This window comes from Marmota flaviventris, chromosome 13, assembly GCF_047511675.1.
Source record: "Marmota flaviventris isolate mMarFla1 chromosome 13, mMarFla1.hap1, whole genome shotgun sequence".
NCBI lineage: Eukaryota > Metazoa > Chordata > Mammalia > Rodentia > Sciuridae > Marmota > Marmota flaviventris.
In genome coordinates this window covers 99,783,043-99,807,713 of record NC_092510.1, presented here as the reverse complement: position 1 = coordinate 99,807,713, position 24,671 = coordinate 99,783,043, and the positions used below count along the sequence as shown (strand labels likewise).

General features: G+C 57.9%; 1 protein-coding gene and 1 long non-coding RNA gene across 2 annotated transcripts; one reads left to right on the top strand and one right to left on the bottom strand.

The window, feature by feature from the left end:
- Positions 1-620: 620 nt before the first annotated feature.
- Positions 621-15,530, bottom strand: Plpp7 (phospholipid phosphatase 7 (inactive)). Its single transcript, XM_027945560.2, has 2 exons — positions 14,819-15,530; positions 621-1,863 (listed from the first exon to the last, which is right to left on the bottom strand). Exons 1-2 carry the CDS (start codon positions 15,267-15,269, stop codon positions 1,499-1,501), a joined length of 816 nt encoding a protein of 271 aa, XP_027801361.2. The 5' UTR covers positions 15,270-15,530; the 3' UTR covers positions 621-1,498.
- Positions 10,978-12,944, top strand: LOC114100770 (uncharacterized). Its single transcript, XR_003584138.2, has 3 exons — positions 10,978-11,066; positions 11,501-11,712; positions 12,633-12,944. It is a non-coding gene; the product is annotated as an uncharacterized lncRNA (long non-coding RNA).
- Positions 15,531-24,671: the final 9,141 nt, after the last annotated feature.

Below are 24,671 nucleotides of genomic sequence, written 5' to 3'. Positions count from 1 at the left end.
GAGGGTCCTGGTCCACGGCCCACCATGACTTTCAGAGCCCTCCTCACCCGACCCTGCACTCTGGCTTCCTGCTGACCCGCGACAGACCTCCTGGCCTCCTCCTCTGCTGGAGCACACTGCTCTTCTTCTGCTGCCCCCTGCTCCCCGCATCCTGGCCTTGGCTTCCTCTTCCAGGGACCCCTGCCCTGATGCCCTGTGGCCAGGTCCTCCCACCCTGCACATACTCATTGCTGCTCCTTGGGCCGGGCTGTTTGCCTGGTGGCTGGTCCACCTCCTGGGGAACAGGACCTGGTCTGTCATGAGTGAGGAAGGAGCTGGGAGGGCCTGAGGCTGGAGCAGGGGCCTCTGGCTCCCGGGGGACAGCCAGCACAGGTTCACTGTCCCGGCCCCAGGCAGAGTGGTCAGGGGCTGAGGGATGTTAAATGGGCTGATGACCGCCAGACAGTGACAGGGAGGGGGCCAACCGGCCTGGAAAAGCCCAGGGTCAGGCCAGCCTGGCCTGTCACCCCTGACCAGCAGTACGGTGGCCCTGCCTAGCTCCCCCTGCTGTGGCACTCCTCCTGGGAAGGCCACTGTCTGGGGCTATGGCTTTCCATGAGGTAGAGACCACACTACAAGTGTCCGTTTGCAGGTCATCTATATTGTTACGTGAATGCACATCCCAACGGCTGACAGGAAACGACCTATTAGGTCTCACAGAGTCCGGCCCCTGGGGGCCAAAGCCACACGGATGCCCCTGGGCCAGGACCGGGCTCTCTGAGGGCGCGGGCTCCAGGTCTCCCCAGGCTCTGGGTCTGGGCCTCGGGGAGGCCAGCTCACACCTCAGGCCCTCTGGCTCTCGGGCAGTGCCGTTCCTGGGGTCAATAGCTGTCCCTCAGGAAAAGGGTCCTGTGGTCCAGTAAGTTCAGGAAACATGGCTTCACAAGGTTGAGCAGGACTCCCGGAGCCCTACAGGCGGAGCGCGCAGCACTTCCCAAAGGTATTGGACCACAACACCCTCTTCCCCTGGAGCGCCGGCGGTGGGCATCCTGCGGGCACCCTCGGGAAAGTGCTGCCCGAAGCTATCGATGACCGTTAATGGCAATGCCACCTGCACTGCGGGGCTTGGGGGAAGTCGCTGGGCATCGTGCTGTGGCGTGGTGGGCACTGCCCAGCCCTCAACAGTCATGACGGTGAGAGGACGAGACCGTGCCCGTCCTGCTGCCGTGACTGTTCCCACCTGTGTCCCCCGAGTGGCGGCCAAGCAGGGCCACCGCACAGGCAGGCCCCGGCCGCCTGGAGAGGGCATCTGAGTCCAGGAAAAGGGGCCAGAGGCATGGCACTGAGAACATGCCAGTCACGGGGCCAGCCTGAGACTGCTAGCTCCAACCAGGAGGGGACGTGGAGGCGAGGCAGCCGTGACCGGGGCCACCTGCTTCCCTGCATACCCACCCTGCCTCCTGCCACTCTCCCGGCCACCCCACGCCCCAGGCCGCGGGCAGGCTGGCAAGCAGGTGGGTCACCAGACAGAGATGAGCATCTGGCAGGTGTTGGAGGACATCCAGACCAGCTCCACCAGGCGGAACTGGAAGTAGCCGATGACGAAGCCCGAGAGGACATCCGTGATGTGGTGGCGTCCAATCATCACACGGGACAGGCCCACACAGAAGGCCCAGAGCACCAGCAGGACTCGCAGGGGCACTGCCAGCACCAGGTGGCTGAGGAAGAACTTGGACACCATGGCGGCACGGCTGGCGTGCCCGGCGGGGAAGGCGTAGATGTCCATGGTGAGGTAGTCCAGCAGGCTGGGGCTCGTATCAAATGGGCCGCGCCGCTTGATGAGCTTCTGCACCCCGGCCACTGTCATGATGTCCAGGAGCAGAGCTGTGGGTGAGAGAAGGAGGCCCTGGGTAGTCGGTGCCACCAACTGGGCCAAGCTCCGGCTCCCAGCCCATCCAGCCTCACCTCCCCTTTGATCACCTCCCTCAGCCACACTGACTTCCAGGCAGGTTCCTGCCTAGGACCTTTGCACTCACTGCCCCACCACCTGCAGTGTTCTTCTTTCTGACATCTGTTTCCTTCTATGTCTGCCTGCAGAAGCCCCCATCACAACCCCCTGCCCTGCTTCATTTTCCTTACAGCATTTCTCACCACCTGACTACTTTGCATTTTCTAATTTTTTCCTTTCTCTTCTCTCCCCCACCCACCACTACCACTCACTAGCACCCTGAGGGCGGGGGCCCATTTTGCTCTTGAGGCCTTCAGCAAAGGTGTCAGAGGACAGAAGTGTGGGCAGCTGGTGAGCAGCCACGGGCCTGGAGGGCTCCCGTGCAGAGATGCGGGCCCTGAAAGGACCTCTCCAAAGCTTTCCCCAGCTCTGACAGCGTGGCACGGCTACCCTCATTTTTAAAAAGTTAAAGGGACACTCAGGTCTTGTGCCATTAACCACGCTAGAGAGCACAGTTCAGTGACATTTTGTGTGTTCACAAAGTCTGCCACCAGACCAGCCAGCTACTTCCAGAACCTCCGGTTGCCCCAGCAGGAAACCCTTAAAACAGAGGCCCTAAGGAGGTCCAAAGGCGTCAGGCCCAGCCCCGCCTCCAGCCCCGCCCCGCCTCCAGCCCCGCCCCGCCTCCAGCCCAGCCCCGCCTCCAGCCCAGCCCCGCCTCCAGCCCAGCCCCTTTCGGCTCCGCCCAGCCCAGCCCCGACCCCGCCCCCAGCCCCGCCTGCCGCCGGCTCTCAGTCCAGGAGGAGCCTCTCCTGGACTCCTCCCACAGGGGGCTGCTGTGCTTGGCTCCCCCCACCGTGACGTTTCCTGGGTTCACCCACCCACGTGGTAGCTCACATGGGCACGTCATCCTCTGTGTGGCTGAACGGTGATCCACCGGGTGGCTATGCCACCGATTGTCACCTGGCATTGGACACTGGTTTGTTTCCACTTGGCCGCTGTGGACAGTGCTCCCGTGGACTCTGTGCGCGAGCACCTGTGTGGGGGGGGTCTCTGTTCTCCGTTCCTTGGGGTGTGCATTTAGGACTGGGACAGTTGGGTGACAGGGTGACTCTGTGGCTTTTCGAGACACCCAAACTGCTCTCCACTATGGCAGCCGTCCCCACTCTGCAGTGGGTGAGGCGGGGCCTGGCAGTGTGGAGCATTCATACTTGTTGCTCCTCCTCTCTGGAATGTTCTGCCCCTTTCCAACCCCCTGACTCACCAGCATACTTCTGGCCTCAGCCTCAATGTCACCACCTCAGGAGGCCTGTGCTGGCCTCGCAGGGGGGACAGGCCCTGAAGTGTGCACACTCCATGCCCTGTGTCACCAAGGACCCCGCAGTGGTGAGTGGCTGGTGCCTCTGCCACACCTCCCCCTGCACCATTGGCTCATGAAGGCTGGGGCCATGTCTGATTGTTCTCAGGTTTGTCCCCTGACCTAATAGAGCAGCAGTCACCAAATGCTGGGTGACTCACTGGCCTGAGACTCTTAGCCAGAGGGTGGGCTCATCCCCCATTTTGGAAGCATTGGAAAGGCCCGGGTCTCCATCATGTCTCTGCTGCCACCCTCCTGTGTGGGGCTGCTCTGCCTCTCTGTGTGGTTAGATGAAGGCCCGTGCCTGGGCGGCAGTTTCACCCAGCTGGTCACAGTGGCATGGACAGCCACCATGAGGGCTTTGGGCAAACAGTTCCCACCCTCACAAAGGCCCTCTGTGGTTGCAGGTGGCATTGGCAGGCCAGGACACACCTCCGGGGCAGCTGCAGAGTCACCGGGGGAACCTACACCTCTAGCCCTTATGTTTCCCTGGCATCAGTGACCTAGGAGAACCCATGGGGTCACAGCACCTGTAAGCCCTTCTTTGGGGACAGGGAAGACAACCCCAGAAGCAGGTGCAGTGCTGTGTGTCCCTATTTGGGTCACCTAATTCCCTCACCTGTGAGATGGAGATGGTGGTCACCTCCTCCCCAGCAAACCAGGCCGAGTGTTTCCTCTCAAGGCCTCCCCCCACCCCTCGCCCAAAGGCAGCTCAGGTCGGGGATTGTGACTCCAGGTCAAGGTGGCCTGGCTGGAGCCTTCCTGGAACACAGTGCCATGCGTCAGAGCTGCTGGGTCTCAGCAGCTGCCCAAAGAAATGAGAAGAGACAGTGGCTGCTGGTCACAGTGGACACTTCCACAGTTAGAGCTGAAGGCCCCTGGGATCCTGCCACTCAGAGGAGCCCTGTCCAGACCCTCCTCCCCTTGTGTGGAGTGTAGATGTGGTGAAAGCATCAGCATGCTCACATGCAGCTCCAAGCCCGGCTTTTGAAAGTTTTGCCATGCCAATGTCCCCACTTCCACCCACCGCTAAAAGTGTGAGGCCCTGGCTGTCCACACTGCCCCTTGGTCACCGGGGACTCCTCAGCCTTCCACTGTCCCCTGGCAGGGCTGCTGCTCAAAGTCCAGCCTCAGCTTGGGGTTTGAATTGTGGCTAGCCAGCCCAGGTGCTGCTGACCCAGGCCAGGATTTGGAGCCATCTGGAGTCTGGGGGCGGTCCCAGTCCTAGAGGAGAGAAGGACTAGGGACAGCCAGATTTCCAGCAAGGGGAAGCCGGAGGGAGGCAGCTGCAAATGACCCCTGGCCCACTGGGTGACCTCAGCCTAGTGGGACAGCAGGGAAGGCCAGGCCAGGAGGACCTCTGCAGCCCTGTGAGGCCCTCCCTCACCTGCAAGACCCCAAGAATGACCTGGGGGACAGTCTCCCCCACTAGGGGAATGACAGTGAAGTGACATGGGGAGGGGGTTAGATGAGCCACAGGTGAGTTTTGAGTCCTGTCTCCTACTAAGAACCAGGCCCTCCGTCTTCCCACGGACATAGGCCATCATGGGACAAAACGAGCTAATGGTGAACAGGAAGCAGGTGGCAAACCTGTGTGGGGACCTCATATGTCCTTCCTAAGGCCAGGTCTGGCCTGCCCTGGGGCCTGGGGGGCCTGAGGCAGGTGCATGGATGAAAGAGTTGTCTTCCCTGAGGTCCCAGCAGGTCAAGTGATGGGGCCACAGTGATGAGGCAAGGGCCTCCCAGGTTTTGGTGCCAGGGAATGGCCAGGGTCTAGGTGCTGAGACTCTGGGGGCAGTTAATGTGCACCAGACTAGAATCAGGCCCAAAGTCGATGCCACCAGTCACTAGAAGATCTGGGCATCTGCCCTGTTGGTGACCAGGTGGATCAGGTGAAAACCAGGACTGGAACTGCCCAGTGTAAAGCCCGCCTCCCCAGCAGAGGTGCCCCGTGGAGAGCTGCTGGGTTCAGGAGGGACGGTCACCTGTCTCCAAATAAAAAAACAAAAAGGCTGGGGATGTGGTTCAGTGGTGGAGCACCCCTGTTCAATCTCTAGTACCTCCCCCCCAAAATACCCAGAACATGAAGCAGAGGAAAATGGTATCTGCTTCTGACCCTCCTTTGCCTGCTGGGGACACCTCAGAGGTTGCCCGTGTCCCCTGGTTTGAGAAATCCCATGTCTGGGCCTTTGGGAAGCTGCTGATTCATCTGGCAGGAGGCATCTCTGAGGGTTTTCAGGCCCAGCCCACCATCCAGTTGGCCCAGCCCATCCTGGGCCTGGTTCCGTCACTCACCTGACCCCCAGTTCTTGGCCATCACTGTTTTGGGGGGTCCAGGCATATGCCAGGCCCAGGGCTGGTGGGCCAGTCTGGCAGGGCCCTGCAGCCGAGGGGGAGGTGGGCAGCTCCCAAGTGCTTACCCAGAGAGTGATGTTATTTCGGGGCTGGCGGGCAGTGACCTTTCCCACCCGGTTTTGAGGGTTGTAAATAGAAGCGGTGTCCACTGGACAGGATGGCTTTCCTCCAGAGCCCACAGCCTCCCTGGCCTCCCACCCCATCCCCCGCCGTGCTCCATCCAGCTCCCCCTGCAGGGCCTCTCCCCTCCTCCCGCGTGGCCTCTCCCCTCCTCCCATGTGGCCAGCCCACAGTGAGACTGCGGAGATGCCAACACCCTCAGAGTATAATCTGGCGCCCAGAAATAGAAGCAAATGACGCTACCTCCAAAGATTGTGCAAATTCCACACAGAAAGGTTTGCTGACTTACACCCTGTCCTTGGCTTAGAGGGAGCAAAGAGACCCCCGTAGTAGAAAAGGTCCACCTGGTGGGAGGCTCAGGGTGAAGGTCAGGAAGGCTGGCAGTCACTTAACCACTCTTCCTGTGTGATTCCGGCAAGTCACTTAACCTCTCTGGGCCTCCGTTTTTGTGATCAACCAGGGTGGTGGCTGTGCACTTGGGCTTCAGAATCAAAGATCAGTGTCAGAGTCACTACTTGCAAATTTTTTGCATGACCTTGGCACATGCATCCCTCCGAGTCTCCCTTCCCTCACTGACACCTGGGGATCAGCTCAGAGGCTGCTCTGAGGGCCTCACAGAGTCAAGGATAATAAATGGATGTCACCTGTGACCACAGCAGAGGACGACAGGGCCTCTCATGACGTCCACCCAACATCTCCACCCTCAGCGCCTTGCTCCTCCTATTCCCAAGGCCCTGCTGTCCCGGGGGCTGCCAGCCCCCAGAGCGGGATGAGAACCTCCCTCATGTCCTCCTTCCCCACCAAGCTTTCCCAGAGAGGAGCTGCTGGAGTTTGCAAGCCGTGCCTCTGGGGCCTTGGAAGTCAGAGCACCACTTGTGTGCTGATGGCTGGGCACTGCGGACCACTGCGGGGGAGGACAGTGTGTGGTGGCTTTTGGGTTTGGCGTGCTGTCCCCTTGAGGGTGTGCTGGGACAAGCTGCTCAGCCGCAGGGCTCTGGGAAATCAGGGCTGGGGAGGGGGAGGGAAGCTGGGGGCCGTTCCACTGTGACCCTCAGGAGCAGGACAGGGCCTCTGGGGGCTCCTGGTTGGCTGGTGGGGGGACAGGTCTGTGGACCAATGTCCCTTGCTGGCCAGGAGGGGTCCTGGTGCTTCTGGCCTGGGGGGTCAACCCTGCCTCTTAGAGACAAATCCAGGCCTGCATGGCTGGGGTGAGCGCAAGTTGGTCTCGGCTTCCTAAAGGGCATTTAGCTTCAGAATCAGAAGTCTTCACACCACATGTCCCTTGGACAGTCCCCTTTGGCTCCCTGGAAGATCCTTAAGGATGTGCAGGGGCACTCCTGGTTGGGATGTCCACGGCAGCATTATTTATGACACTGAGAACCATGAAATGACCCAGTGCCCTTCAGGGGGAGACAGACGGGACCAGCCGTGGCCGTCTAGACAACAGGACGCTTGGCACACAGTGTGGATGTGGCTGATGTCCATTCATCACCACTGAAGGAGGGCGGCGGGTGAGCGGAGTGCAAGAAGCAGATCAGAAAACAGCAGGGCCTGCGGGGGAGCCTGGGCTGCACCAGCCGTGAGTGTGCCTGCAGGGGTGAGTGTGCCTGCAGGGTGAGTGTGCCTGCAGGAGTGAGTGTGCCTGTAGGGTGAGTGTGCCTGCAGGGGTGAGTGTGCCTGCAGGGTGGGTGTGCCTGCAGGGTGAGTGTGCCTGCAGAGTGAGTGTGCCTGCAGGGTGAGTGTGCCTGAAGGGGTGAGTGTGCCTGCAGGGTGAGTGTGCCTGCAGGGGTGAGTGTGCCTGGGGGGGGTAAGTGTGCCTGGGGGGGGGTGAGTGTGCCTGCAGGGGAGCCAGAAGGGGCCTGCAGCAGGTCCCCTGCGCTCGCTCTTCACTGGGCAGGAGGACTAAGGGTGACTTTGTTTTTTTTTTTTTTTTTTTTTTTTTTGTAATCATGCACTAATTCTCTCTTATAATGAATATGTATCCTTCCACACATTCTTAAAAGTTATTTCTGCAAAAGGACAACTACCGTAGGATTCCACTCACACGAGGGACCTAGAGGATTTGAATTCATAGTGGCAAGTAGCATGGGGGCTGCCAGGGGCTGGGGGGCAGTGAAGAGCTGACATTTCAGGGCACAGAGCTTCGGTTTTGCAAGGTGAGAAGGTTCTGGAGATGGATGGCGGCAGTGGCCACACAGTGACGCGCATGTTTAATGCCAATGAACTTAGGAGCGGCTGAAAGGGTACATTTAAAACACACTCTCTGTCTCTCTCTCTCTCTCTCTGTCTCTCTCTCTCTCTCTCTCTCTCTGTCTCTCTCTCTCTCTGTCTCTCTGTCTCTCTCTCTCACACACACACACACACACACACACACAGAGTTATTTGTAAGCATCAGGGCAGCCCTGCAGAAGGACACGGGCCCTGGGGAGCACTGGGTGAGCAGAGAGGTTGGTGAAGGGAATTGGGGAGGCAGGAAATGTGCCAGTTTTTAGCGTTGGGACTCTGCTTGGTTGGTGTGAGAAGCGTGTGTGTGTGTGTGTGTGTGTGTGTGTGCGCGCGCGCGCATGTGCACACATGTAGCCTCTCCTGCCCAGGCACCTGCCTCCTGAGTCAGCTGAGCCCCTGGAGGCCAGGGCACTGGGAGGTCCTGGCTTGTCTTCTGCTCCCGGGCCTCAGTGACTTTGAGCAAGTGTGTGCCCTCAGGGGGTTTACTCTCTCCCCTGAGGACTCCGCATGCCAAGCTAGCTCTAAAGGCGACTGTGCCAAGGACATGGGCATCGTCAGTGTGGCGTCCCTGCACGGCCTCCTCCACAGCAGAGTACCAAGCGCTGCTGGCCTGAGTCTCAGAAATGGACTGTGCAGACCCGGCCGCACCTCTGCACAGTGAGCTGGTTCCTTTCTATGGCATCCAAATCCAGGGTGGCTGCCATGGCTGTGTATGTAGGACCTGGTCAGGGGTGGCCAAAGACCTGGGGGACCCATGGTCACACTGAGCCCCACTGAGACAAGAAGCAAAGCTGGGGACGAGAGGGGAGATTTTACCTCCTGGAGCTGGAGCGAATCTGACATGGGATCAGCCTGAATCTCTCAGTAAGGGACACGTCACAGGAGCCTCATGGATGGGTTATCACCTAAGTTGTCCCCAAGAGCAAGAGCTGGTGGGCAGGGGAAGGGAGAGCTGGAGGGTCGGCCAAGGGGGCCTGGGTGGGGTGGGTGCTTCAGGATGGCTGGGGAAGGTACACGAGGCTCGGGGAGCCGGTTCCCTGCGACGGCACAGACCGGTGGCTGGGACGAGGATTCTAGATGGGAGCATGCAGCCTAGCAGGTGTCTCCCTGAGAGCAAAGGCCAAGCTGGCCGAAGAGCAGGAAGGACAACGGCCAGCTGCAGCAGAGCTCCTTCCTGGGGACAGGGGGCAGGGGCAGCTCCCTTTGTCCAAGCTCCATCCCTGTGGAAGAGTGGGAATGGGGTCCCTGGTGCCAGTCCTCGCAGCAGGACCCAGGGAAGCCAGAGGTTGGGAGGAGCAGAGTGACCAACAGCAAGGAGAGGTCCTGCTGAGTGGGGCCACAGCTTGCAGAGAGGCCACCACAGCCTTAGACAGAAAGCACGTCTGCAAGGCTGTCCACCCTGCGACTGTCTGCCCGACCTGGGACTGATGCCGACGTTATCAGTCTTTGCCACGGAGCAAGCCTTCGTGTTGCAAAACGCCTGATGTAATCCTCCTGGGTCTGGTCTGGATGGAGCTCCCTCTGCTCCACCTCCTTGAAGACGCCCCAGATCACCGTGGCGCGTCCCCACCGCAGAGCACTACTACTCCAGAAGAAGTACCGTGCTCGGGAAGGCCTGGTGGGGCGTCATGAGGCTGACCCCAGTGCTGCTTGAATTACCTCTCGCGGCAAGAGTGAATCACGAGAGGGTGCTCGGCTCCCCTAGGGAACCCCAACCCAGCCTCAGTGAGAGGAGGGTTCTGTGAGAAAAATTAGATCAAGTGTTGGCGAGGGTGTGGGGAACCTGGAGCCCCTGGAACACAAGACAGGACTGCCACCAAGGAAAATGGCCCCGGGTCTCCAAACAGCTGCGTAGAATCACCATTGGATTCAGCAGTTCCACTGTGAGTTCACAGCAGGAAGAGATGAAGGGACAGCAGGACTCACGGCAGCCTCGGGCACAATCGCCACAGGGCGACAGACGCACGCACAAGCCGAGATCCAGCATCACACAGACTACTCTTCAGCCACAAAAGGGAAGGCAACTCTGACCTGTGCTATCACGTAGATGAACCCTGGGGACATTACGTGACATAGCCAGTTACTGGGAGGACAAATACTATGGGGTCCACCTACAATAGGTCCCTAGAGCCAAATGCATAGGGACAGAAAGCCACCTCGTGGCGGCCGCTGGGTGTAGGGGAGAGGGAGCAAATGGGGGTTAGTTTTATTGATGAACATGTTCTGGAGGTGGACGGTGGTGACAGTTGCATGGCACTGAGCTTAATGCCACTGAGCCGCACACAAAAATTATTGAAATAACTTGTATGTTCATATAGATCAAAGCCAGGTCCTCATGCGTGCCAAAGCATGTACTCCACCATGGAGCTGCACCCCACCCCAACACACATGTATCACCCTAACAAAGAGTGACCTATACAAATGGACTGTTTTCATATTCAGGAAAATTTTGACAGGAGGCACACACCTGTAAACCCAGCAGCTCAGGAGGCAGGAGGATTGCGAGTTCAAGGCCAGCCTCAGCAATTTAGGGAGACTCTGTTTCAACAAAAAAATAAAAAGGGCTGGGGATGCGGCTCAGTGGTTAAGCACTGTTGGGTGTTCAATCCCCAGGACCAAAAAAAAAAAAACAAACCCACACACTTTAATAAAGGATTCAGATCAAGGCAACAAGACACAAGGGCATTGCCCACCCCAGAAGAGGCCCATAAGGAAGGAGGACAAGGTTGGTGAACCGGGATGGGTTGGTTACCTGTCACCTAACTCCCTTGGGTTCATCAAGCTGGGGCTACAGGGGAGGGATAAGAAGGAGCATGAGGTCATTTTACTGGCACTTCAAGCCTGGAGAGGACCTGGCAGGAGGTGGCCTGGGCCTTCTGATAATGACGGTGTCAACACTGCTGCTGCTGCTGATAACAACAATCGTAGTTACACAAGCGTCACCCGGCATTAGTACATGCCAAACACTGTGTGATTCTTCAGTGAAGACTCCCAACAACCCACTTAACAGATGAGGAAACTGAGGCTTCAAGAGGTGAAGTCCTTGCCTGAGCCCACAGCAAGGCTGGGATTTGTACCCAGGTCTGGTTGAGGTCACTTTTTCTTTTTTTTTTAATCTTTATTTTCATGTGGTGCTGAGGATCGAACCCAGGGCCTTGCACATGCCAGGCCAGCCCTCCACCACTGAGCCCCAGCCCCAGCCCCTGAGTCTACTTTTTCCAGCTGCTAAGATTGCTTCTGGCCTGGCAAGTTGGAGCCATGGCAGAGGGCACTGCGGAGGGAGGGAGACAGGGGGAGGGGGAGGGCAAGGGACCACTGCTGCGAGGTGTGCAGAGCCAAGGACAGGGATTCTCTGGCCTAGCTGGCACCCTTCCTGGGCCCCAGGAAGAGACTGCCCAAGAAGTCGGCCATGCTCTGGGGCAGAGGGGGTGGGCAGGGCTGGCCAAGGGCTCCCTCATGCTCCAGGCAACCATGACTTTGGCCTTGTACTTAACCAGCTTCCTTGGAACCCCCAGCACCGCCCTGCGCCCTCATTGCACAGATCCCGAGACACAGCCAGAGTGGGAACCAAGTTTGCACAGAGTACGGGTCAGAGCAGGGACTTGGACAAACCCCGTCTGACCCCAGCGCCCGAGCGCCAGGATTGGAAGTCACCCCAGCCCCTCCAAAGACTAAATGGCAATGGGTGCCTGCAGTTCCTGCTCAGGGGACAGCCAGCTTTCCCAAGGTAGAGAAGGGGGTCCACAGTCCTCCTGGGGGTCAGGGCAGAGCTGCAGGGCGAGAGCCTACTGTTGGCATTGGAGGCAGTGTTTTCCCACCAAGCTGCTTCCTGGGGCCTCAGACCCACCCTGCCTGCTCCACCTGGCCAGTGAGGCTGCTCTGTGGCAGGTCCTCATCTGTGATGGTCTTGGCACCTGGACACACAGACAGAAAACCTCCTCCCAGACCAGCTCAGGCAGCAGTGGAGTGAGCCTAAGGGTGACACATCTGCGCCTCAGGCCACGGTGAGGGGAAGGTGTGGCTTGCAGCCCGGAGGCCTTGGATCTGGTTCCTGGACCTATCCCTCACAGCTGTGAGGGTGGGCAGGTCACTTGGTCCTCCTGAGCCCAGTCTACTCATCTGTAAAATGGACATATTGACATTGCCCTCGAAGATCATCGAGGAGGCTTTTTGCAATCTAAAATCCTAGCTGTTTACAGCAAGTAGTACACAATGAAGCTCAATAAATGATGTCCTTAAAGATTTAAAAAGTGATTGTCACTCAAGAAGGGAGGCATGGCTGGGCATGGTGGCACATACCTGTAATCCCAGCTGCTCAGGAGGCAGAGGCAGGAGGGTTGCGAGTTCCAAGCCAGCCTCAGCAATGGCAAGGCACTAAGCAACTCAGAGAGACCCTGTCTCTAAATAAAATACAAAATAGGGCTGGGGATGGGCTCAGTGGTCAACAGCCCCTGAGTTCAATTTCCAGTACCAAAAAAAAAAAAAAAAGAAGGGGGGCGTCTCCAATCTTGTTCTCTGCCCCGTGGGGCACACACTCCTGGGCCCATAGCAGCTAAGAGCTGCCAGGAGCCAGAAACCTAATCCAACAAGTGAGTCGCAAATTTTTAAACACTTGGGGCAGGCCTAATTTCTATTTTTTTCTTCCAGTACCAGGGCTTGATCCCGGGGCCTCCTGCACACTAGGCAAGCACTCTGTCCCCGAGCAAACCCAGCCTCAGGTGGAGCTTTCGTAACAGCCGATGCTCGTGTGTGAGGAACAGACTCAAGAGGAGCTACTTTAGGTGGTGAAGAGGGCAGCTGCTAGCACACCACTGTGGTGAGGAGCCAACCCTTAGCGGAGCACCTACTGTCTGGGGACAGCTGAGACCCTGATTTCTTCCCTGATCCTCACCTGCCCGAAGTTCCCTCACCCTCCTCAGGATGGGGCAAAGTAAAGGTAGAATAATGCCTGCGCCCCTGGCTAGCTGCAGCACCATTACCCTGGGCTCAGGTTCTTCTTATTTTTTAATATTTATTTTTTACTTCTAGGTGGACACAATATCTTTATTTTGCTTATATGTGGTGCTGAGGATTGAACCCAGTGCCTCACGCGTGCTAGGCAAGCGCTCTGCCCCTGAGCCACAGCCCCAGCCCCAGTTTCTTCCTGTTTAAATGCTCAGAGGTCATGGTGCAGGTGCAAAGTGCCGTGTGGTTCACGCACAGCTTGGCATACAGTAAACACTCAGCAAAGCTCAGCACCATCCCCTGTGTCACCACCTGGGGAAGGCAGGCAGGAGCCGATGGGGTCTGGAGCACAGGCCCCGGAGAACACGTCCCTGTCCCACCTCGGGCACCAGGCAACCTAACTCCAGCACAGTGTTCTCAAGCCACAGCCCTCCATGGCTCTTGTGGGCACCAGAGAAACCTAGAGTGGGAGCAGATTCTGCCTACCAGACTCTGTCCCTCCCTCCCAAGGTCCTAAACCACCTGCAGAGAGCAGAGGCCTGTAGGTCAGGCAGGCCAGGTGCAGATCCCAAGCTGAGACTTGGTCAGACTGCTTTATTTATAGGAACCTCAGTCTCCTAGTCTGTAAAATGGGAATGACAGGGGGCACAAAACTCACGGGACTTTTTTGAGGAGGGTACTAGAGATAGAACCCAGGGGCGCTTAACCACTGAGCCACATGCCCAGCCCTTTTTTATATTTTATTTAGTGACAGGGTCTCATGAGTTGCTTCGGACCTTGCTAAGTTGCTGAGGTGGCTTTGAACACACAATCCTTCTGACTCAGCCTCCTGAGCCCCTGGGATTACAGGTGTGGGCTACTGTGCTTGGCATCTCGAGACTTTTTATTTGGAATAAAACAATAATAATAATGATTTAGTGATAAAAACGAGAGGCTTAGGCAGTGGTGGACACAGCCAGCTCCTCCTCAGGTTTCTGGTTGTTTCTGCCTCCCTCCCCGCATGGCACCCCTGAGCGTCAGGCCCCAGATTCAGTCCCCATAACTCCCTCTGGAATGGAAGTTCTCTGTGGCCCAACTCACACCCCTTTTGGAACCAAGACCCCTGTTACCATGTTGTTTTGCCCGAGAACCCCCACCCCGCCTGTCCCCTGAATGCTGGCCACATGGCAAGGGGTGAGAAAACCCTCACAGGCCTGGCCTGGAGGTGGAGGCCGAGGTTCCCTGAGTGCCCCGGGCATCTGGAGGTGTCGCACGGGGGCAGAGGGGCGCTTGTCTTCCACATGGGTCCCACAAGGCAATAGGCAAGGACAGATGGTACTAACCGAGAGGGGCTGGTGGCAGCCAAGACTTCGGAGACACAAACCAATAACCAGCGGCCCCTGCCCCCCCACTTCAGCCACTCTCCTGGGAAGGAGCAGGTCAGGACTCCAGGAGGCTCTGAGTGGGAGGGACCCCAGGCCCTGTGGGGAGAAGCCTGGCATCTTACAGGCCCCTGAACCCAGCCGGGGTGGGGCTCTGGGGGGCATCACAAGTGCTGCCCGTGTGTGGTCAAGGACAAGGACCCCAGCTGTGGAGGGAGTCGAACAAGGACGCCTGCTGCCCAGGACACCCCTCAGGCCCCTGAGGTCACTGCCCAGCCCCAGCTGCCCCCTGGGCAGCGGTGCCCTTTGTCCAGAACAGGCCCCTGGAGCTTCCCGCTGACCTCTGCCTTCTCTCAGCCCTCACTTTGCGAGGGGCCTCCTCGGTGCGTCGGGCTCTGACTTCCCCAAGCCAGAGGCCTGCCCGTTTCTGGGGCACCCTTCCTACTTTAAACTCATTAGCTCAGTCCAGCTGGCTTCTGAGGCCCTGCTGGTCCTGCGGGGCGGGGCGGGGCCGGCGGGCACACTCACCCAGGAGCAGGTTCATGAGCACCTCCTGGCCGGCCAGCGTGCTGCTCTTCACCAGGCAGAGGATGGTACCCCCAATCCAGGGGATGCCGTGGCCGGTGATGCCAATGAGCTTGACCATGGAGCGGGCACTGCCCCACGACGCAGCCCGGCCAGCACATACCCCCAGCCGTTTGGACATGCAGATGTCGATGGCCAGCAGGGAGTTGAAGGCGATGCCCTTGAAGGAGGGGTTCAGCTGCATGCAGTCCTCCTCGGGCAGCTGCTGAGACTGGCGCCGCTCGCGGGCCCCGTCGCCTGCGGGTGGGGGCTGCGCCGAGGGCCCCGAGGCCTTCCTGCCCGAGCTCCGGGGCTCTGGGGTGCCCTTGGGGGGCTGGTTCAGGGACAGGAACTCGGCCCTGTTGAGGACATTGCTGCGGTCCCGGGCTCGGGCCCGGCTCTGGGAAGCTGGCATGGTGACCTCGCTCACCCTGAGCAGGCCGGTGCCAGCCCGGCTCGCACTCCGAGGGCCTTCTCCCCAAAGGCAAGGGCCAGCCCGGCTGCCGCTGCCTGCTTCCCCGCAGCGGCTGTTAAATATAGAGTGGAGGATTGCATGTGGCTGTTTACCTCCGGCTGCCACCAGGCTCCGAGGGGATGTCAGTGCCAGCTGGACAGCCAATGAGCCCACCCATGCCGGGCCAGCGCCAATGGAGCTGCAGGGAGGTGGACGAGTCCACAGCTGCCGCCTGGCTGCCTGGGCCTGGGCTATTTAAATCTGCCAATGGCTTGTCCCTGGGCTCTGGGGCACTCTGGGAAATGTAGTTCTGCTGTCCTGGACTCAGCTGTGGCCTCAGCCTCTGGCCCAGGCAGAGTCCGGTCCTGGTTTAACCCCTGAATTTACCAGGTTCCTCTGAGCCATCCAGACCCCTGGGAGCCAGGCCTGCCTGTCCCCTTGGCCTGGGCAGCGTGGACCTAGTCCCATGGGCTGCAGGTGGAGCCCCGGCCACAGGCCTCTCTGGGCATCAGATGATGGAATTGGTGACATCACTAAGAGCATCATGCTGGGTCCCTGGGGCCAGGCCAGCTCCTCCCCCGTGACAGTATTTCATTAAGGCGGCAGCTGGGTTTTCCTTCCCTCGCTCTCTTTTTAAATCTGTGAATTTGGTGTGGTTGATGGCAACCCAACCGAATGCAGTCTGAGGTCTGATTTCGTGAGATGGAGGGGTAATGGATGGTGGATAACAGGTCTGCCAATGGAGGTTGCCAATGGTACCTGGTACTCTGAGTTTTGCCAAGGACAGGAGAGCCACAGCAGCTGCAGGCAATGCGCAGTTACTGAGAGCCGGGCCCCGTGCTCAGAGCTCTGTCCCTGCCTCCGGGAAGCTCACACCAGTGGGTTTTCATGAATGACACAAAAACGGTCACAAGTGTGCAAAGGTGGTGCAGGGCCACAGAACCAGGGCTCTGGGTCTGATCTGGGGGTCAGAGAGGGCTTGGCCCAGGAAGGAAGAGAAGGCGAGAAGCCCTGGGCAGGGGCAAGCTCTCTGCACTGGAAGGACAGAGGCCATCGTGGCTGGCATGTGGGGCGAGGCCGAGAAACTGCCATCCCGAGAGGTCCTGGCTAAAGATTTGGGATATGAGCTGGGCCTCCCCGTGGCTACCTAGGTGACCTCTGGGAAGAGCCCTCTTAGGGCCACCTGGACCTGTGTATGGGGGCTGCCTGGAAGAATCAGAAGCAGACATCCTGGTCTCATCACTCGGGGAGGCCACTGATGACCTGCCTGCCCAGCCCAGATGGAGGCAGAAGGCTGAGATTTCTCTACCAGATATGGAGCCTGCCACAAACCAAGGCCCATCCCACAGTCTCCCAAGGACAGGAAGTGTGTGGGGTAGAGTGAACACTGGCCACAGGGGCTCTGCCACCTGTCAGTTCTGAGACCTCCACCAAGTCACATCACGTCCCTGAGCCTTGGTTTTTCCACCTGTAACATGGACATAATAGTGCCTACCTCTCAGGTCTTTGCAGAGTTCAGTCCCTACCACAGAGTGAGCCTTGGGCTCTGTGGGTTAGAAACTGATTCCATTTGACACAGAAGCACAGTCTCCTCTCCCCTCTGAGAGCCCCCTTCAGAAGGACCTGCCCTCATCCCTGATGGGTGAATGAAGCCAGAGCCCAGGAGCCCTCCATGTGAGGTTCCTTGCAAACACCCCGGCTGGGTCCAGCTGGGCTAGTCGAGGCTGGTCTCACTCCTCCTCTTCCTCTTCCAGAGGGTTCCACTCAGATCGGGGGGCTCTGGTGGCAGGGAGGTCCCAGGCTGCGTTCCATCCTGCCCTCTGGTGTGTGCTGTCTCACCCTGCACTCAGAGGGCTGTGCTTTATCACTGACCTGACTTAACCAGTGATACCCCCATGTCACAGATGAGGAAGCCGAGGCTTGGAGGGATAAAGGCAGGAAACCAAAAGTAGGGGGAGTCCAGCTCCTCAGCAGTCCCTGGGCTGGGGAAACCAGGGCCTTTGGACTCAGCTCTCTCAGGCCACAGGGATCTGTTGGCTCAGCTCTCCACAGGGCACCCACCTTACCCTCCCTGGGCGGGGCCCATGACCCGGGCTGGCCTCCGCAGGGGCTAAGAAGTCCAGCCCAGCCGGGGCTATTAATAATACCTAGAGGCTGTGTCAGCATTTCGGGCTAGCTGCAGCTGCCAGCAGTTCTGGGAATGCCACGGGGTCTCATTTAGCTTCAGCCCCGCAGTGGTTAAGACACAGGCTCTAAAGAGGGACGGCCCCAGGTTCAAACCACTTCCACTGAATGACCATAGGCAGGTCCTTCCACGCTGCCCAGCCGGTTTCCCCCTCAGAGGGCTGGTGAGGGAGTGATGTGAAGGCTCACTCAGCCCAGAGGAAGCACAGGGGAGGCTGTACTGGCTTCCCCTGTGACCCTGAGACTGCTGCTGTCCTCGGCAAGCTGGGGTGACCCTGGGCAAGTTCTCAGCTGAGAAGCAATGCTGTTCCTCAGTCCATAGACTTCCTCACAGTCCACCATCAAGAGTCTTGGGAAGCATTCATTCATTCCTTCAATACTTTCATTGATCTCTTCCTGCCGTCCAGCCAGGGAGAGGCCGGACACGCGGCCCTGACACAATTAGTGATCTGTCGAACGCCACAGTATCACCTGATTTTTTTCTGTGTAAATGTTACTACTTTTTGAAGTACATGCAATAAATACAGACTATCTATGGGCCCCTTCACGCTTTCTGTATCTGGGCACCGCAACAGGGAGCTCAGCTCAGCCCACCAGACCCCACAGGTGTGCCAATGCACTGTTTCACTTAATGGCTTTAACACACAGGGGTGTGTGGGTCAGGATGGCCGTCTTGGAATGGTGTTGAATACAGTAGTCACAGCGTAGAAGCAGCTCGTCTGGAGTGTAGCACGAGGCAGCCCACATCACTGCCACATCCCAGAGGGCAGACACGGGGACATCCTGTGGCCATGTGGCCAAGTGGAACACTCCGGACACTGTCGCCTTTCCATTTATGGAGACACTGTACACCAACCAAGCATTATTTTAATAGTCAGAAAAGAATATATGTTAAACAAACTATATCTAAGTGTGAAACAGCTGCATATCCAGCACAGGTGTATTTGTCTATTGAGATAGACAAATATACAAATAGACATTTAAAATAGGATCGTGTTGAACATTCTTTAAAAACTTAGCTCCCGTTTCACCCACCTATGTAAGCCTGACCACGTCCCCATGACGACCCCTTTATTTTCCTAGGCTGCCTGATAAGCCTGCTGTCACACAGTGGACACCATCTATATAGGCCACTCCTCCATCCTTCGACATTTAGGTTGATCCCATTTTGTGACAACTGTACTCAAAACTGTCCCAGGACAGCCATTCTTATCCACATGTCCCTGTTCATTAAGCAGAATATAAAGAAGGGTTAAAGTGGCAGGTGCCAAGTGAAACAGTGACTTGGGGGCACCCCATGGGGTCTGCTGGGCTGACCTGAGCCCTCGGGTGCAGTGCTTAGAGGGACCTTGGACAGTCCTGGGCAATAAGGTGAAGTCTGGCCTCCCTCTGCCCATCTCAGAGGAGGAAGAGCAGACTCAGTGGTGACATCACCTGTGAGGCCAAGGCCAGAGCTGGGACTTGGGCAGGCCGGTGGCTCTGACTCGGCCTGAGACCTGTCTACACAGCCGTGCAGCCCAGGGCTCTGCACAGCCTTCTGTGCCAGCACTGTGGACTGCTGAGGGTCAGGGTGGGGGCCATGAGGCTTGCCAGAGCCCACAGCTGCTACCAGGGTCCAGATCCAGCCCTCAGCCTAACTCTCTGGCTCTAACCACTTGTCAGCACTACCTCTTCCCTGAGAGCAAGAGTTTCCCGGCAGCTTTGTGGGCCCTGGCGCAGTCTGGACATTGCAGCCTCCAAGTGTCTCAGATCCCTTTCCCACCATTAAGAACAAGCATATTCCTCAGTAACTTGCACTTCATACTTACTGCAGGAGATTCGGAGGGCAGGTCCCTGCACCACCCGGTGGGACCTCACAGCAACTTCACAGACAGGTGCTTTGTGCCAGGGCACCAACAGAAAGACCAAAGCTCAGAGGCAAAGCGATTCTTTCCAGGCAAGCAGTGAGCCAGATTCAAACATCACCCTACCCCCACCCCCTGCTGTTTTTTCCTTTTATTTACTTATTTTTTGAAGTATGTGTCACTATTTAACAACCCACACACTCTGCTTATTTATTCTTGGCTAGTGGTGTTCATGGTCTGTGTTCTCCTACTAACACAGCAACACCCAGGGGCAGGAACCACTGTCTCTTTGCTCCTGGGTGACACCCAGGTGGACAGGTAGGGTTTGGCACATAGTAGGCACTCCATAAATATTGCAAGAATGACTGATTCCAGAGCCCGGCTCTAATCTACTGCAGACCTGGCAATCAAAGACCACCGGCCAACACAGGGCTGTCGTTTGGGGTGATGATCCCAGAAGAGAAGGAGACGCCAGGGGCGGGGGGCTGGAGCAGGGGCCGGGAGTCCTGCGGAAGGCAGTTTTCATGGCCACCTCCCCAGCCCTGGCGCCCCGCCGCTGATCGCTTTCTCAGTTCGCATTTCTGAGGCCGCTCCTGGGTTATTTTGGTCAGGAAACCTGATCCTTCGCAGGGTTTATTTTAGCACCTTGGAGAACTCCCAGTGCCGCACCCGATCCGATCCGGCAGCGCCGGTCTGCTGTCGCCCCCTCCGTCCTGCCCCGGCGGCGGGCATCGCGCTCCAGGTCTGCGCTCGAGCGGCCTCCAGGTCGCGGCGTCCCTGCAGCGCCCCGCGCGTGGGCTTCGCACCCGTCGGAGGCCTGGGAATGCGCGGCGCAGGGGCGCGGGCTCCGAATGCCTGGTCTCGCCTGGCGAGGGACCGGAGACGCAGCGGTCCCAGGGGACCAGGAGGGGAGCACGTTACACGCCTGGAACTGGACTGCAACGTCGGGGGCTCCCAGAAACCTCCAGTGTGGGGAAGTCGAGCCCCCGACGCAGAGAGACGAAGTCTGCCCCCACTGGCTCAGCCCCACACTCACGCCTGACACACCCCATGCAGACACGCACCCTGGCACATGCACATGCTCTGATCCTCACGCCCACAGCACAGGTGTGCTCGCCAACACCCACACCAGCGCTCACCCACCTGTCTACATGGACACAGTCTCCACAGACACACAAACACACATCCAGAACACACCCTATGTACTCTTATACAGTCTCACACAAGGCAAGTCGCACACGGTGCACACACACTGGCTCCTAGGCTCACTCACACGTTGCACACACCCACACCTTCACAGACATGCGGGCACACACACTTGGGCACTCCCACCGCAGTCACACAGAGCTGTCACTTACATCCTTGCGCACACAGATGCACAGACGGTCACACACATAGACATGCTCACCACATACTCTAACCTACACAGGAGCACTGGCTCTCTTGCCAGCTCATCCCCCACCCCTGGAACACCGCCCGCCCTCCACCAGCTCCACATGGGACACACTTGTCAAACAGCTCACTCACAGGCTTCCTGATTTATGATGACCAATGCTTACGACCATTACAAATGTGGAGCTGTACCTATTATTTTTACCTCTTCACACTCCATTCATCGTTCCTGGAGTTACCCCTCAACATCCCACTGCCCTGCAGGGATATGAGTGCCATCGTCTTCTGGCCTTGACTGTGGTCTCTTTATCTTCTGAGTGCCAGGCGCCCTGAGGTGACCAGTCAGTAGTGGAGAGTGAGCTAGAAGCCCCAAGACCAACCTGCCCCTCTCACACTATGGCTCTGAAGGTGGCTGAACCAGCCCACGCCTCCAGATTTGCGACCAGTGCAAACAGCAGGTTCCATGCCCTTGCCCCAACACTCCACCTTTCCTCCACCCTCGGGGGTGGGGTGGTGTCTTTACAGAGCTGGGGCCAGGAGACCTGGGTTCTAGTGGTGAGCCCTCCCTTGATGACCTTGCTGAGACTGAGTTGCCCATCTGCAGAGTAGGGTAGCCTGGCCGACTCCCCATCTCTGAAATCCCGTACCTGTTCACCTGGCCAGGCCCAGCCTGCTCCCTGCAGAGGGGAGGACCACAGGGGATGCAGAATAGGCTCCGCACCTGGATCCCCTCCTGGCCCCTCTGCAGCCCCTTCGGACACCTGCCCAGCCCTCTGGCCCCACCCACCTGTCTCCCAGGTGAACATTCCAAGCCTCACCATTGGCTTTCTGGCTGGTTCCAAACAGTTGGGGAGAGTACCCTGTCTCCCAGGGCAACAGAATTCCTGCATTTAACAGTTCCCTCGGGTCTGCCCAGCAAGGACTTTTCTCTCTTTTAAAATGTCTTTCTGGTCATATCATGACCCCACCTCTGGAGGCAGTGAGCCCTTGGAGGACCTACTGTGGTCCTGAATGCAGGTTGGTCTATGAGGGACAAGGTGCCCTGGGACTGTCTTTGGCGGCCGCTGAACATGAGGGCCCTACAGTTCCGGGGAACTGCTGGAAAGCACCCATTACACAGGAGCCATCTGGCCTCTGGGTCCTAGAGCCAAGCTGCCTGGTTCATCCTGCCCTCCCTGTTGGCCAGCCTTCAATGTCCTCAGCTGTAGAATGGGATGATGACAGGGCCTGGCTCCTGGGGCCATTGTGGAGGGCCTGAAGGAGGATGCATGCAAAGCTCCAGTTCCCAGTGCTCTCGGCAGGGAGACGCTGCAGCCTCCCTCTGCAGACCGGAGGCCTCTGGGCATGCTCAGGGTTGCTTGTGAAAACCCAGCTGGCTGGGGGCGGAGTTGCTTCTACCTCTGACTTCCTGCGTAGCTTTGGGTTTCTACAACCTCTCTGGGCCAATGTACTAGGAATGGAGGAACAGGGAAGGACAGCCACTTCCTCCTCCTCTGACCTCCGAAATTGCCATACTGAGGAGTTGACCTCACTGTCTCTCCAGGTGGAGGACAGGGGCTGTGCACCTTTCCCCTTCCCCAGGAATGTCTTGGCAAGGAGTCTGGGGAAGTCGAAGGGAAGGGGCAGGGAGGGGACAGGGAGGAGTGTAAAGTGCCCCTGAGGTATCTGCAGCCTCCAACAGATGTCCCTTCCTCTGCTCTGCAGACCCTGGTGCTTCACTCTTGCATGACTGGGCCATGAGCCTTCTACGTATGCTGAGCCTTCCCTGGGTCTGTGCCCAACACCCACAGTGGGGAGGCAGGAGGACCCGAGGGCCTGAGAAGTGGCAGGATCCCATCCTGATGGGCCCTTCAGGAGCTGGGGCAGGGAATACAGGAGCTGAGCCCTTGTCTTCAGACTCTTGCCACCCACCTCGGAGCCTGGTCAACCCTAATCCTGCAGACCAAGACAGGGTCCTGCATAGGGGTGATATGAAAGGGAAGCAGGTGAGGAGAGGGGTCTTCTGCTCTGCGAATCCTCACCCTGTGGGTGCTCCCTAGTGGTCAGTCCCATCTTAGCCAGGAGGGTCTGGGATCCAGACCGCAAGGGCAGCATGCCCCATGGAGTGAGTGTGGACTTTGGAGGTGGCCATGTGTGCGCTGGGATCCACACTTAAAAGTCCCTGGGTTTTCCCTGTCTGTAGAGCCCACCAGGATCCCACCCAGGATCAAGGTGAAGGATGAAGGAGACAATACTGGCTCTTGCAGGGCCTGACACACAGTGGGTGCTTATTATTGCCATACCCAGGGCCCAGGGAAGTAATATCACTTCCAACGGGCTTCTAGGGGACCTCATCTCCAGGAAATCACTTCCAGGACCTTACTGTTTAACTATGCAATCGAGACCAGTGGCCTCTGTCTTTCCACAAGGGGACATGACCAAAATGGCCGGAGCCCCCTTGAACTTTCGGCCAGGACAGCATCCCTGCCCTGGAGGAACAGCTGGGCCAGTGGAGTCTGCTGTTCCAGGCACTTGGGGTGTTGGGTGATGGGAGATGAGATGCATGTCCTGAAAGTTAATATCTTCCTTACATATGAACAGAATTCAATAATGATGATCATATGGGTAGAAGGTGTTGAAAGCGTGGGGAGTCTCAGAGGTGGGGAATGTTTCGTGGGAGCCCCAAGTTCATGGTGAGGGAGGTCACTGTGGGTTAAGAGGCCAGGGAAGATTTCTTCCCAGAAATGAAAGTTCATGCCGGGGCCCTAGGGAACCTGTGTGTTGGCTGGGGTTCTGCCATGTGGTCAGACAGTCCATGAGGGCAACCCCATGGCACTGGCTCAGCTACCTGCCAATTTTGGTCTGAGTCTAGGAATAAGGACTAGGAATAAACCACCAACTCACCGAACTGGAGAAGAATGACCCCTTCACTAGACCAGGGACACAGGCCAATGGCAATGGTTAAGGTGAGGGTGTGGCTCGGGGAAAGCCAGCAGCAACTTTAACTAGTTACTTCCTGCTGTGTGACTCAGCTGGTGCTGCAGGGAGATAGATGAGTTTGTCTGGCCCTCCTTCGAAAGTCCCCCAAATGACCAGAACCCTGACATGCTCTGGGTCTGGCAGGAACCACCTGTCCTGCACCCTGCTATGAACATCTGTGGAAGTCAGAGTCATGGGGTGTAGTGGAGGTGGGTGTGTGGCTTTAACTTAGCAGCAAGGTTTTCTGATGTCACAAATCATTTGGCCTTTCCCTGGGGGGCAGGGGTTGAAAGATAGAGGAGGGGCTGCTGGCATGTGGTCTCTTGGAAAGACTCATTGCTTTCCCAGTGCTGTTCAGGAACAGTCCTCTTTTGAACCCTGCACTCAGATCCCTGGGGCCCATCTGAGTGGGGATAGTGAGGCCTTGGGCAGGTTCCTAATCTCCACTCCTATGTGAAGTACACATCTTACAGGCCTCCTTACCCAAGGTGGCTGGTGGTTGGTGGATTGATGAGTCTTGTGTAGTACTTCTCACCCAGCTGGGGCCCCACCTTTCAGGATGCTAGGGGTCCAGCACTGGAGGGAAGAATTGGAAGCAACTTCTGCCCCCCCTCAATCCTAACCTTCTAGCCCTGGAGCCTCACAGAGTCTCGCAGTTTCCACGCAGCCACTAACCCCCCCGCGGCCTGGATCTCCAAGGCCATTTAGCCCTTTTCCAATTGCCCTGAGTCTGGGAAAGTCTCTGGTCTGTAGAGGTCAAAGGGCACGGGGAGCAGCCCCCTGGACCCAAGACAGACGTGGAACTACACTACCCAGAATTCCCGAGGATAGACAAAAAGGAAATGTCGTTTTTGCAAGGAGAGACTCAGCTCCCCCAGCAGCTGCAAAGCGGGAGAAGGGGGGAAGACTGGGAGAGAGGGATTACCAGGAGGAGGGCGCGCTGTGTGCGGGAGCGCGGGTGGAGAGCCGGGCGGGCGGGGAGGAG

Bases quoted from the DNA above. Each gene is read 5' to 3' on its own strand.
- Plpp7 (XM_027945560.2), bottom strand. From the start codon at position 15,269: ATGCCAGCTTCCCAGAGCCGGGCCCGAGCCCGGGACCGCAGCAATGTC. The intron at 1,864-14,818 runs GTGAGTGTGCCC...TCTCACCCACAG, and splicing joins GCTCATGAACCTGCTCCTGG to CTCTGCTCCTGGACATCATG.